This window comes from Mustela nivalis (assembly GCF_964662115.1).
Source record: "Mustela nivalis genome assembly, chromosome: 1".
NCBI classification, from domain to species: Eukaryota; Metazoa; Chordata; class Mammalia; order Carnivora; family Mustelidae; genus Mustela; species Mustela nivalis.
The window spans coordinates 202,954,680-202,968,963 of NC_139020.1; the positions used below are offsets into that span (position 1 = coordinate 202,954,680).

General features: G+C 61.2%; 1 protein-coding gene across 1 annotated transcript; it reads left to right on the top strand.

Annotated features, from left to right (window-relative positions):
* Window positions 1-2,340: 2,340 nt before the first annotated feature.
* NR2F6 (nuclear receptor subfamily 2 group F member 6) lies at window positions 2,341-12,160 on the top strand. Its single transcript, XM_082710040.1, has 4 exons — window positions 2,341-2,872; window positions 6,463-6,557; window positions 9,566-10,150; window positions 11,428-12,160. Exons 1-4 carry the CDS (start codon window positions 2,583-2,585, stop codon window positions 11,700-11,702), a joined length of 1,245 nt encoding a protein of 414 aa, XP_082566166.1. The 5' UTR covers window positions 2,341-2,582; the 3' UTR covers window positions 11,703-12,160.
* Window positions 12,161-14,284: the final 2,124 nt, after the last annotated feature.

Below are 14,284 nucleotides of genomic sequence, written 5' to 3' on the forward strand. Positions count from 1 at the left end.
CCCCGCGGTGCTACGGGGAGGAGTCGGGGCAGCCCACGAGGTTCTAGGCTGTGCCTCCTCTGTTTCCCTAGTCTCCAAGCCCACCCCAGACTGCCACTTCTGAGTCTCCTCCCTGAACTTGTGTCTCTCAAGCCCCAGGTCCCTGGCCCCTCCCCTTTTCAGTCCCCCTCTGACTCCCTTCCCTGAACTTTGTCTCCCTTCTGAGATGCCCCCTGCCCAGGAATGCTGGAAAGCCCTGTCCGGGGCCCTGGGACCCCTGTCCTCACCCCCAAATAACCAGACAGCACCTCCACATTCCCAGGCAGCCCCAGAACAAAATGGTCTTTTCTAACCATCCAGGCCCCCTTCTTCAGCCGGGCTTACAGGCTAGGGAATGCCACTCTAGTCAGTCCCCCAGCAAGGCCTTGCTCCGATCTAACCCCAGTCCTTCTTGCTTCCTGTGCTTGCTGAAACCTCCTCCAGCTCCCACCCAGCCAGACTCTCCCTGGGAGGCCCAGAGGCCCAGGTCTGGGTGTGTGGTGCCCGGCTTACGAGGAACCGTGTTATACTCTTAAATGTTGCACGATCTACAAGATCTCCCAGCACCATCCCCACGGGGCCCCCAGCCAAGGTGCCTCCTCAGATATAATCTGGAGAAGGGGTTGCCTTTTCCCAAGGCCCTTCCTGCCAAGGGCAGGATCAGTGGGGGCACAGGGCACTGTTTTTCCTTCTGGCTCTGAGAGGCCCAGCCACGTGCCCCGGTGTCCAGCTCTGGGCCCAGGGCCCGGGGCGGGGCACGAGAGAAGGCCTGCAACTGGACCTGGGGGACTCCAAGGTGAAAGGTCACTGTAGGAAGGGCTTTTCCAGCTGGTTAAACGTTAACAGGCCCAGAGCAAGAGGCTCAGGCGCCGCCCAGCCCAGGGCTGCCTGGGCAGAAGGTGGGGGTGGGGGTACACAAACAAAGGGTGCTTAATAAATGCTGGTCGACCCTATGGGGTCGAAGAGGGCGGGTGGGGGAAGCTGTAAGCCAGCAGTCAGTGAGAGGCTCCAGGGAGCCTGGCAGAGACATCTGCAGTCCAGCCAGTGGCCTGGCCAAGCCCTTTATGTGCAGCACAGAAAGAAAAGGAAATTAAAGAGGAAAAGGGGCAGGCCCCAGTAGGGATGCTGGGCATTCCTGCTGCCTCTAGCCTAGCTGGGCGCGTGGGTGCCCTGCCCCCAGAGGCCTAAAATCCTGGCGAAGGGGCCCCTGACCTCGCGCCCCCGCCGGCCACAGACCACAACATCCCTTGGCCCTGGAGATTCCCAGCACCAGGTGTTAGCCCAAGCTGAAAAAGGGTGGGGTGGGGGTCGGACGCGGCGACTTTCTGGAAGAGGAAGCAAACACAATCCATCAAGCAACTGTGCAAAGAAATGCCCCTGGGTGTGTGTGTGTGTGTGTGTGTGTGTGTACACTGCGCAGGGGCGTGCCCCCCGGGGACAACCGGCCCCCTATTATTGCTTCTGCGGGGAATGCAGGGGTAGGGTTCTGAGGTGCGCCTCGAGGGCGGTTGAGTGAGGCATCGTCCAAGGCCGGAGGTGGAGGGGAGGGCCTTGGAGAGACATCTTGGCGAGCCTGCAGAAGGGCAGAGGGCAGCAGCGGCCAGGCTCCCGCCGCGGCCCGGCAGGGGTTAAGGCTGGAGTCGGGCGAGGGCGGGGGCAGAGGGGGGAGGAGGGGGGAGGGTCAGGCCGTGCGGCCCCGTGCTCCGCCCTCGCCCCTCCCGCCGGCCCGGGCGCCGGGCGCCGAGCGAGGCCACCCATGCCCTTATAAGGGTGGCCGTCGCCGGGGCAACGAGCGCCCGCCCCCAGCCCGCGGCGCGCGCCCCTGCCCCCGCCCCCGCCCCCCGCCCGCCCCGCGAATGGAACGTTGTGTGTCAAACCGGCCGCAGCGCGAGGCCGGCGCGCGGGGTCGGCGGCGGCAGCGAGAGCGAGGCTCGGGCCCAGGCGCAGGCCCAGGCCGGGCAGGCGCGGCCGCAGAGGGGGCGGCAGCTCGGGAAGCGCCGGCCCGCAGGCTTGCAGGCCCCGAGCGGCCGCCTGGGGGCCCGGGGGAGCCAGGGGGCGCGGCGACCGGCCCCGGCGCGCGCCTGCCGCCCCTCCCCCGCGCCGCGGGCGGCCGCGTAACTTGCGGCCAAACTTTCCCCCCGGCCTCCCGCGCTCGGATGGCGGCCCGCTAAGTTGGCCGCAGCCCCCGGCCAAGCGGCAGCCAGGCCAGAGGGCGCCCCCTGCGCAGCCTGCGCCGGGCCATGGCCCGCGCGCCCCCGCCGGGGCCCCAGGGCGGCGGGGCGCGAGTCCCCGGGGCCCCCGGCTCGCGCCTCTAGCGCGCCCCCCCGCCCCCAGGCCCGGCCCCGCGCACGCGTGGGAAAGTTGGCCTGGAACCGGCCCGACCAGTTCTGCCCGGGCGCGCGGACCGGCCGCAGGAAGTTGCTGCAAAACTTTTTTGGGGGGTGCAGCCGGTGCCCCCCGCGCGCCGGGCCCGGATGCGTGCCGGGTAGGGTCCCCCCGGGCCGAGAGGGGTGCCCGGAGGGAAGAGCACGGAGGGGGCGCCCCGGCCCCGCTGCCCTGGGGCTATGGCCATGGTGACCGGCGGCTGGGGCGGCCCCGGCGGCGGCGGCGGCGGCGACACGAACGGTGTGGACAAGGCGGGCGGCTACCCGCGCGCGGCCGAGGAAGACTCGGCCTCACCCCCGGGCGCAGCCAGCGACGCTGAGCCCGGCGACGAAGAGCGGCCGGGGCTGCAGGTGGACTGCGTGGTGTGCGGGGACAAGTCGAGCGGCAAGCACTACGGCGTCTTCACCTGCGAGGGTTGCAAGAGCTTCTTCAAGCGGAGCATCCGCCGCAACCTCAGCTACACCTGCCGGTGAGCCCCCTCTCAGCGCACGGCTGCTGTGCACCCGGCCCCAGCTTGGGCCGGGCCTCTGACCTGCTCGGTCACCTTGGGCCTGGCGCTGACCTTCCCCGGGCCTCCACTCCCCTCTCTGAGATAGGGGCACAGACCCCTCTCCCCTCCTCCATTCCATTCCTGGGATTGTGTATACAGTCGGCGCTGTATCGATGCAGGTCCCCCTCCTCAGGTGGTCCCTTGCGGCTTCCGCCCCAGTTCCTTGCTCCTTCTACCTCCCTCCCTTTTTTCTGGAGAGGGGTCATCTCCGTGCGGGGAAGGGTTGGGGGGTGCTGTCAGGGGTGGGGTCCTAACCCCAGGGCATCCCTTCTCGGGGATCTCGGCGCGCAGGGGACCCTGCGGGAATCGAACGTGGAACTTGGACTGTGGAGCTCGCAGCGTCCAGGGGCCATTGTCTGCGGCCGCGCGGATCGATACGGCGCGCCCTTGGGGTCAAATATCACTTCCAAAGTCGCCCTGGCCACCGAGGCGGCGGCGGCGGCGGCGGCGGGAGCAAGGCAGGGGTGGCACCAGGCGGCCTCCGGCCTCTTTCGCATGGGTAGCCCTGCTGTGGGGGGAGCTGGGCTTGCCTATGGGGGGGGGGAATTGCCCGCCCCCACCCCACCCCACTGTGGGCTCACTCTGGGCCTTGGGTCACTGGAAACCGCCACCGAAGGGCTGGGAGGGGGGCTGGGTTTGACCACACCTTGGCTGCTCCAGCCCTCCCCCCATGCAGGAGTGGGTTCAGGCCTGGGGCTCCTGGAAAATCCCTGAAACTTCGGTGGACTCTGACAGGGTGGGGGTGAACGTTTCCAAGAAGGAGCCCTGGGCCCTCTGAGGTTGGAGTCCCCGCTGACAGGGTGTGGCCTTACTGGTTTCTCTGGTTGGTGCTGGGGTCGGGTGTCTAGCCCAGGGCCCCCTTCGCTGCTGCTCTTCTGTGAGTGCCCTTTCGATCCATTGACGAGCTCCTACCCTGCACCCCCACAGGAACATGTGTAGGCCCTGTAGAGCTGGTATGGAGAGTCCCATTTTCCAGATAGGCAAAACTGAGGCCCGGCGAGGTCCTGGCCCGGCCCTAGGGCACCCAGGGGGAGACCCTGCCCCAGTTGGGGCTTAGCAAGGGGAACTGGGATAGGGAAGAGGGGAGCAGCTGAGTCCTGGGCAGGGTGTCCCCAGGGAGAGGGCAGCTGATGGAGGGCCTGTTGGTGAAGCCAGAGGGCGGGGTCCTGGGCACCAGAGGCTGGAGTTTGGCCCCAGGTCTGCGGTCAGGGCCTTGTCTGGGGTAGCTGTGTGTGTGTGTGTGTGTATGTGTGGGAGAGCTGGCTCGCTCCCTCCTCCAGTGCTAACTGGGCCACCAGACTTTGGCCTCATTCTTGATGCGGGAATACCCGCCTGCTCTCTGGCCAGGTCTTTGGGGAGGGCAAGGGAGGAGCTTCGGTGGCTCTGGGGTCCCGGGGGGCTCTCTGAAGGTGGGAGCGGGGATCTACAAGGCAGGGGAGGGGGGCATTGTTTGGGGCTGGCAGATTCTCCAGAAGCTCTGTACTGTGTGACCAGGTGAAGTCTCTGGCCCTCTCTGAGCCTCAGATTGGTTCAGCAAAGTCCCCTCGGGGCCTAGCCTGGGAGGTTTGATGCCAGCCCCTCAGAGAGACCCCAGCTCTGATCCCAGCTCTCTCCCAGCCTGGAGAAGGCACAGTGAGGCACAGATGCTCCCTGCCTGTGGAGTCTGGGTTGGGCTCAGGGGAGAGATGGGTTCGGAGCCCCAGGAGAGAGCAAGGGGCTCTGCCCAAGGTTCAGGGAGGACTGCCTGGAGGAGGTCCCTGGGAGGTAGGCCTTAAGGCAGGAGGGGTTTGGCAGGTAGAGGAAGTGAAGGGCACTTCTGGGGAGAGTGTGGCCCAGGCAAACACTCAGTGGCAGGTTAGGGGAGCAGTGTTGTAAGATGAGACCACCCAGGCGTGGGAGAACTTAGAGGTGAGTGGATCAGAAGTGCTGGACTGAGGATGACAGGGAGCCAGAGAGGAGGGTATGTGAGCAAGGGAGGGCAGGGATGGAATTGGACCAGAGGCCAGAAGCCTTGGGAGGAGGCTGAGTTGGGCCATGGGTTTGGGTAAAGCATGTTCTCCTTAGGTGGGATAACAGATGGAACTTACTGTGTCCCCGTCTGGAGGGACAGGAGATCTGTCTCAACTCTGTAGCTGGGGAAGTTGAGGCAGAAGGCTCAGGACCTCCCTTGAGGTCAGGGGCCCTAAGCTGGGCCCCTGCCTGCCTGCCTGTCTGCCCCAGGCCTGGCTGTTTCCACCCGGCTGCCCAGGACCCTCCCACTGCCTGCCTGCTGGGCTTTGTTCTGGTTCTGCCTGAGCTCCCTCCACCCTAGCAGGGCCTCTTCCTGGGGGCTCAGGCCCGGCAGGGGACAGACGCCTGGGCTTAGAGGTTGGCGCTGTGGGACGTGGACACTCGGAGACCCGCAGCACCTCAGCTCTCCTGAACCTGCCATTGAGAACCCCCCGGCTTGGGCTTGGGTCCTGACACCCTCCCTGAAAGTCCCCCGCCCCCCGCTGATTCCCCCAGACCCAGTGCATCACCTATAGAGCTGGCACCGGGCCTCCCATTTCCAGATGAGGAAACTGAGTCTTGGTGGAGAAGTCGCTGCCCCAGGGCTGGGGCTGAGATGTGTTTGAATTTTAACTTCATTGAGAGTTCGTTTTACTCTGCGACTGTCTCTGGGTCCCCTCTTGGTACCCAGCTGGGACCCCAGGAGTGTCTGCCCCAGGTCTGGGTGGAGCCCAGGATAGAGAGACACCGAAGGAGCACAGGGATAGGGTCTAAGGGAAAGAAGTGCTGGAGAAATTTGAACAAGGGCCTGAATCTTCCTGCTTGGGACTGACCCTAGACGGGGAGCTCACTCTGTTGCTGGGCGGGGCCCCAATCCCAACCTTGGAAGAGGCTGTGATCCCTGAGGGCCATGCAGAGGAAGCTTCTTAGGCTCAGCTGGGAGTTGGAAGGTGTTCCCCCAGAGGAGGGCATATGGGTGTGGGATCTTAAAAGGGAGCACAGGGGTTCATTCATTGATTCATTCGTGGCAATCTTGTGCAGGGTGACAATCCTGGGGCCCTACTGTGCCCAGAGAAGACTGGCCCTGACCTGGCCCTAGTGTCTTAGTTAACCCCCAAGGCCCGGCTCCCTGACCACATACCTTTCTTTGCTGTTCTCACATTGCCCTTGGGACAAAGACCCCCATCCCTTAGCCCCCACAGAGACCAAGTAAAATGAAACTGTCTCCAGCCGAAAGCTCTCCTCACCCCTCTGCCTGGAATGGCCTCTCTGCTCTGGGGGAACTTCTATTCATCCTTCAAAACGCAGTTCCAACACTACCCTCCCTGGCGTGCTCACCTACTTTGTCGCAAATTTGCAGCTTAGCCCCTGTGACCTTCTGGGGATACCTGCCCAGCCCTGGGGGCCAGGAGGGTGGGGGAGAGCACTGACGTTTCTCAGGTGCAGCCTTCAAAGGTGGCTTAGAGGCTGGCTCCAGGGGCAGGGCGTGAGTGTCATGGTGGCCCCCTGCCTGCCTATAGGTCCAACCGTGACTGCCAGATCGACCAGCATCACCGGAACCAGTGCCAGTACTGCCGCCTGAAAAAGTGCTTCCGGGTGGGCATGAGGAAGGAGGGTGAGTACCCGCCTGGAGTAGGGCAGGCAGAGGGCCAACAAGCAGCCTGTCTCAGGGGTCTGGGACCTGTGGAGGGTGGGGTCTGGCGCCCGCTAACCTTGTTACCACTGATCCCACGATCTTGTAGGCTTCAGTCTGGCCCCGGGCCGGAGGAATCCAATTAGCCATAGTCACCGGCAGACGAGCCAGGGATGCAAGGGACACCCCGATTCAGGCCCCCATTAGGACAGTTCTGCTTCGTAGCCCCTCCTCTCCAGGCCCTCTGGCCTCAGAGTCAGGTTCTTTGGCCCTGACACCTTGGTGACCCGTGTGTCCCCTTAGCCTGGCCTGTGTTGTCTGAACAAGGGTGGCTTTTTTTTTTTTTTTTTTTTGATTGCTTTCTTCATCCTCCACCCTCTGCTTTGTGTTTGTCCAAGGCAGGAACTCGCCCGATTAAGGCAAAGGGCAGCTTACCCTTCCGCCTGACCCTGGGTACCGGGAGCCAGAGGGAGGCCCAGCCCCTGGTCTCTGCCCTGGGGACTTGTGTGCAGGGACGGCTGGGCCCAGACCTGGACCAAGCACTCTTAGAATGCAGCTGGAACCCACAGGCTGCCACGTGGAGCCTGGTGGGCTCAGGAGCAGGACCTGACTGGCGGGACGAGCACCCCAGGCTGGGCTTCCTGTCTCTGTCAGGACTGGTGTGGGGTAGGCTGGTGGCTCTTCGCTGCTTCTTGAGTCTAGCCTGCTTTAAAGTTGGTGTCTTCTCTGCTGGCTGCTGGGAAGGGCTCTGGCAATGGCCACTCAGTCTTTCTCTTAAGACCATCTGATTACTCTTTGGTCCTTTTAAGTTCCCGGATGACATGCCCCACCCTGACAACCTGGATTTTTGCCTCTACTTGTCCATTTGACCTAAAGTCCTGATGTACTTCAGATCAGGGCTTCAGATCTCCGAAGTCTTGGGAGTGGGGAAAAAAATCATAATCACAGCTTATGCCCCAAGCACAGTCCACCTCAGGGCCTTTGCACAGGTCGTTGCCACTGCTTGGAGCACTCTTACCCAGATACCAGCATGCTTTCTTTACCTCTTCTTCTCTTTTCTTTTCAAGGGTGGGGGGAAGGGCAGCAGGAGAGGGCCATAGAGAATCTTAAGCAGGTTCCATGCCTAGGGCAGAGACCAGTGCAGGGCTCAATCTCACAACCCTAGGATCATGACCTGAGCAGAAATCAAGAATTGAAATGCTGAGCCCACCCAAGTGCCCCTTATCTCTTTTAAGGTTTGCTCAAAAAACACCTCCTCAGAGAAGCCCTCCTGGTTACTCTTCACCATCCTCCTTTATTTGGCACTATCTACCTTGCTCTGTAGTTTACTTGCTCCCCCACCAGAATGTCCATTCCCTGGGGACAGGGACTTGTGTTTGTCTTGTTTTCTGACATAGCCCCCGTGCCTATCCAGGGCCTAGAACATTGAAGGTGCTTAATACATGTTTCTTGGCTTGAATTACTGCCCATTTCGCCCTTACTATATGCCTAGTGCTGTTCCAAGCAAGTTGGATTCTCATTAATTTAGTGGTTGGTATCATCAGTGTCATTACCATCTGCATTTTACAGGTGGGGAAATTGAGCACCGAGAGCAGAGAGGTGAAGAAGTCATTTCCCAGGGTCAGAGAGCAGTAGGGTTGGGTTGGGACTTGAACCCACGCAGTTTGGGCTGAATAAAGAGGAAGAGCTGGGGAAGGGGTTCTCAGGAAGCAGGAATAGTGAGTGCAAAGGCTCTGAGGTTGGACCATGGCTGGGTGGGGGGTGAAATGGTGGGATATGGGGTTTAGAACTGAGTGAGCAAAGGGCCGGGAGGAATAGGTCCCTCCCCTCCCCCCTGGGGGGCAGGGGGTTGAGATGGGATCCACTCTCTGGCCATATCCAGCTACGCCTCTTTGATGGTTGAGACACAGAAGTCCTGTGGAGCCTCGAACCCAAGCCCCCGCTTCCCTGCTCAGCTCTGCTAGCCCCTGGCTCCCACCCACAGTCTCTTCCCCCCATTCATTCCCTGGCTGGTTGACCAGAAGTTCATGGAGATGAGACAGGGCATGCCAGCTCATTAAAGATCATTAGTTTCTGTCTGGCTTGCAGCCCAGTCTGTCCCTGCACCCCGTCCACGGTGGCACAGGTCAGGTGAACTATCCCTCTGTGTCTCAGTGTCCTTCCCATTCATCTGAATCCTGGGGACACTGGCCAGCAGTTGGTGCTCCCCTTACTCCCCCTTAACAAGCAAGGCTACTGATGGCTGTTCATGTGTATGGCTGGGACCCCACTCCTAGCATGGGGGTGTGGTCACTGCAGAGGAGATCTGCCCTTGGGAGCCATGACCTGGGGGGTGTGTTGAAGGGGGAAGCTGGAGAAGAGATCCCATCTCCATAGGAGAGATCACTTGCTTTAAGGATAGGCTGGCCAGGGGCTGCAAGTAGTATGAAGGTGACCCCCCCCCCCCCGGCCCCCTGTCAGCTCTGGGAACCCCGTGATTGACAGGGACACGAATGACAAGTCTAGCTTCCCCCTCCTCTGAGGGAGGGGGCCAGGCATCCCACCACCCTGCTTATCAGCAAGCAGTGGGCAGTGGGGGTGGCTGCAGTGGGTGGACATGGCCATAGGCTGAGGGCACAGGGCAGAGCAGGGTGGGGCGGGTTGGACCCTAGCTCTGGGCTCCCACTGGAGCTGTGCCCCCGTTGGGTGTGGTGGGAGGTCCAGGGAAAGGCTGGGTGTGGGAAGCCTTTGAGGAGAGAGGCCGAGGGACCCTCTGATGACGTTATCTTTCCCCCTTTCTTCCTCCCCACCTGCCCCCCATGGCCCTGGATACCCATTTTCCCCCCTTGTTCCTTCCCTCCCTCTCCCTTGTCTGGTCTCTCTGTCCCTCAATCCCTCCCCCATCCCGTGGCGCCCTCCCCGCCGGATTCCCGGGGTACCCCTCTCTCCTCCCTCCGCTCCTGCCCCCTTCCTTTCCCTCCTTCCCACCCATCTCCGTTCCATCCCCACAGCGGTGCAGCGCGGCCGCATCCCGCACTCGCTGCCCGGCGCTGTTGCCGCCTCCTCCGGCAGCCCCCCGGGCTCGGCGCTGGCGGCCGCGGGCGGAGACCTCTTCCCGGGGCAGCCGGTGTCGGAGCTGATCGCGCAGCTGCTGCGCGCCGAGCCCTACCCCGCGGCAGCCGGGCGCTTCGGCGCGGGCGCGGCGGGCGCGTTCGGCGCAGGGGGCGGCGCGGCGGGCGCGGTGCTGGGCATCGACAACGTGTGCGAGCTGGCGGCGCGGCTGCTCTTCAGCACCGTGGAGTGGGCGCGCCACGCGCCCTTCTTCCCCGAGCTGCCTGTGGCCGACCAGGTGGCGCTGCTGCGCCTCAGCTGGAGCGAGCTCTTCGTGCTGAACGCGGCGCAGGCGGCACTGCCCCTGCACACGGCGCCGCTCCTGGCCGCCGCCGGCCTGCACGCCGCGCCCATGGCCGCCGAGCGCGCCGTGGCCTTCATGGACCAGGTGCGCGCCTTCCAGGAGCAGGTGGACAAGCTGGGCCGCCTGCAGGTCGACTCGGCCGAGTACGGCTGCCTCAAGGCTATCGCGCTCTTCACGCCTGGTGAGATGCGCTCGCGCTCTGGTATGGGGGGGTGCACGGTGAGGGGCGACCTGGACCCTGACCCCAGCTTTCCTCCCCTCCCCACCCCTCACCCCTACTGTAGCTGGCCGGACCTGGCGCCCAGCATGTGCCTGAGCGCTGATGGGGCAGTGTGACACCCTGCCCCCAGGTCTCCCTGAGAGCCCTGAGCCGGGCTCTCCAGGGCCACAGCCGAGCCGGGACCAGTGACTAAGGCCCCACCAGGCTCTCCCTGATTCCCAGGCTCCCTGAGACCCGGGTCCCCGACTTCCACTCTCTCATCAAGGTGCTGTTCGGCCCTGAGCAGATTGAGAGGGGGAGGATGAGGGAGGTCGGTCCTGGACACCTGGTTCTGGCCCTTGGTCCCTGACCTTTGTCCTCCCCAGTACCTCAGACCCTCATCCACCAAATCAGGTGCTGCTTCCTGGTTACTGTGCAGCTAAGGAGGCAGTCGGGCCAGGATCTCTGGCCTTCCCTGCGCTTTCCACTCCCTGATTCCTGGGCCCTCAGACTTCTGAACCAGGGCCCCCCCAACTGCCCCCAAGGTAGTGTCCTGGCAGCAGGGGCCCCTGGAAGTGGGACTGAGCAGGGGCGTGTCTTGGAGGCCTCCGCTGTGGGTGGGGCTAGGGCGGGGTTGTCCCAATACCTTCCTAGTCCTAGGTTAACCACCTAGCATCCAAAGCCCTATCTTACTCTGGTGGCACAGCTGGTTCTGCACTCTGGAAGATTTCAGATCCCAGTGTCTTGATGGGGTCAGGGATGCAAGAACCAGACCTAGGCCACTCTTGAGAGGTGGCTTTCATTTGATAAATGTGGCTTTGCTCCTCATTCCCCAGAAGATTCTTTCTCTACCTTACCCGTTATGGGTCCCCAGTTTAGATGTTGTCACATTCACTGACACCCTAGGCCTTTCTGTCTGAATATTCCCTCTGGGGTTGACCTGCCCTCCCAAGTCCCTTCCCTAGCTCCTCCTCCCCTTGAGCTGGATTAGAAATCGTCACCTTGCCAAAGGCCTCAGTCGGGGCTCCTCTGGCCTTGAGACACCACTGTCCACACTCCTGTGTCACTGGCCTCAGTGGAGGTCACCCCAGTGTCTCTGGAGGACTGGCACTGCCCGAGATGCCCCCATTTGTGCCTCAGGCTTCCACCTCCCACCTGAATGCCCTCCCCCACCCCCGCGTGGTGCCCTCTTGTCACCCCTGGGGCCTTGTGTTCTCTGGCCACGTCCCACCTGATCTACCTGGCCCTTGTCTCTCCAGACGCCTGTGGCCTCTCCGACCCAGCGCACGTGGAAAGCCTGCAGGAGAAGGCGCAGGTGGCCCTCACAGAGTATGTGCGGGCCCAGTACCCGTCCCAGCCCCAGCGCTTCGGGCGTCTGCTGCTGCGGCTCCCGGCCCTGCGCGCTGTCCCCGCCTCCCTCATCTCCCAGCTGTTCTTCATGCGCCTGGTGGGCAAGACGCCCATCGAGACGCTGATCCGAGACATGCTGCTGTCAGGAAGTACCTTCAATTGGCCCTACGGCTCTGGCCAGTGACATTGCTGGGCCAGCCACACCACGGCTGGGTCTGCACACCTCAAGGGACACGGATGCTTTGGCCTCATGCGGGGCCCCCAAGTGGAGGACCTTGGCTTCTCTCCTCAGACTCCTGTTTTTTAAAGACTGTGAAACGTTTGTCTCCTCTGTTTTTTAAATGATCACGAAACCAAAAAGAGAGTGCTTGTCCAGGCTCCAGCCTCGGCCTCCCCAGAACTCCTGGCCAGAATAGAGGGCGAGGGACCGAGGGACCCATTCCTGGGACAGCCTGGCGCTCAGCACCCCAAGCATGAACTTTTGGGGGCCGGTAGGGTTGGGTTCCCTCGTGTGACGGCCTGGCGTCTGGACTAGAGGGGCCGGCATAGTAATGTGCCAGGCAGGTTGTCTGGACATGTAATCCACGTTGGACACTATATGATGAATGAATCAAGGCCAATAATAAAGATGTTTCCTACCTGCATGGCCTCCATCGTCTTTGTGAGGGGAGGGGAGGATGAGGGGTCACCCCACCACCGCCACCCACTCCCAGCCATCTGGAACACACACAACCTAGGAACAGCCCTACTTGCTGTTTTTGTGGGGAAGCAGCTGGGTGCCTTGAGGGGTCTAGCAGTCAGCTGTGAGTCGACAGGAGTTGAGTTCTGTAGATGGCTCAGGTTCAGGTTCAGGCTTTGGCCTGTGAAGGTGGACCTCATGGATTCACACAGGGCCTGGACCAGACATCTTATTGTTTCCTTTGGTCAGCTCTTAGTCATGGTGTCTGGGCCTCATTGTCCTCAAAAGAAACATTTGGAGGTAGTCCTGCCACATGTTTAGACAGAGCCCTCCATTCCCCTGGCCACAGCAATTGGTTCAGGGAGGCCGTGTGGCCCACAGCTAACCATTGAGATTTGATGGCGGGATTTGGAAGTAGAATATAATCGAAAGCAGAGCCAAAAGAGGAAGACCAGCTTCTCAGGATGCCTTTGGAGCCCCTGGATCAAGCCAAACCTGAAACCTCTCAGTTCTTCAGTTCCATGATCCCTAATTTACCCTTTTGTGCCTGAGCCCTCTGAGTTTGGTTTCTTCTCACATGTAACTGAAGTAACTCTCGTTTCAGAGACTGGCATCTGGAAGGTGGGGCTATCAAAGGACAAAGTGAAATGTGGACTTTTAAGTTGATATGGGGTGACGGCACTGGGACCTTGCCATCCCGGCCTCAGAGGCTTGTGGCCCAGCTCTGTGGTAGGAAGGGTGCCCTTGAGACTGAAAGTCAGGACTGTGGTTCTGGAGCATAGGGAGAAAGAGCCTAGATGGTGGGGGCAGGCCAGGAAGACGAGCCCTCCATCCAAGATGCCCCTTTGAAAACAGGGAAGAACTGAGGTGTTGCTCTGCAGGCTGGGTCTGTGCTCAGCCCTTAAACCTCCACCAAAACGCTTCCCATGAGCACCCAGCCTCCTTCATGTCCACCTTGGAAGAGGCCTAAGCGGGAAGACACGGTGTTTGAATCCATTTCCTGGGGAATAAATGGAGGTCTCATGGATATATGCTCTGCCCCTAGAGGGGACTGAGGCAGGAATGGGATGGAGAGAATACTGAGCTCCCACTGGGAAGGGGGACAGATTCTGCCTGGGGTCCACATCTTCCACGATGTCCTGCAGGTAAGCAAATGTATGCGCCCTCCAATTGGGCTGGACTGAGATGACCTATTAGATTCTGTCTGTCCTGCTGTCCAGAGACGGGGATGTCTGTCTAGGCATGACTGCAGAACTCTTATAAAACCCTACCCACGGGCACCTGGGTGGCTCAGTCATTAAGCATCTGCCTTCAGCTCAGGTCATGATCCCACGGTCCTGGGATCAAGCCCCGAGTCAGGCTCTGCGCTCAGCAAGGAGTCTGCTTCTCTCTTGCCTCTCCTCCTTCCCCACCAACTTGTGTTCTCCCTCTCTCTCTCAAATAAATAAAGACTTTACTTGTTAATTAAGATTTTATTTTATTTTTTGAGAGACAGACACAGCCAGAGAGGGAATACAAGCAGGGGGAGTGGGAGAGGGAGAAGCAGGCTTCTCACTGAGCAGGGAGCCCGATGTGGGGCTCAATCCCAGGACCCCAAGATCATGACCTGAGCCGAAGGCAGACGCTTAATGACTGAGCCACCCAGGTGCCCCAATAAATACAATCTTTAAAAAACTGTCAAAAGGGGGCACCTGGGTGGCTCAGTGGTTTGGGCTGCTGCCTTCGGCTCGGGTCATGATCTCAGGGTCCTGGGATCGAGCCCCGCATCTGGCTCTCTGCTTCGCAGGAAGCCTGCTTCCCTCTCTCTCTCTCTCTCTCTGCCTGCCTCTCTGCCGACTTGTGATCTCTGTCAAATAAATAAATAAAATCTTTAAAAAAAAACAAAAAAACAAAAACTGTCAAAAGGCCCCCCATGGGGAGCCTGCCCCTACCAGTGCCCCACCCACCCGGTCTCGGATGGGCATGGAGTGGGCACCACAGGACTCTCCTACAGAGCCAGGCCTAAGAGCTGTGACCCTGGAGTCAGCCACCATTCAGCCTGCCATGCCCCGGGAGAACTGATTTTTAAGGCTCAGATGGCGTCAGCA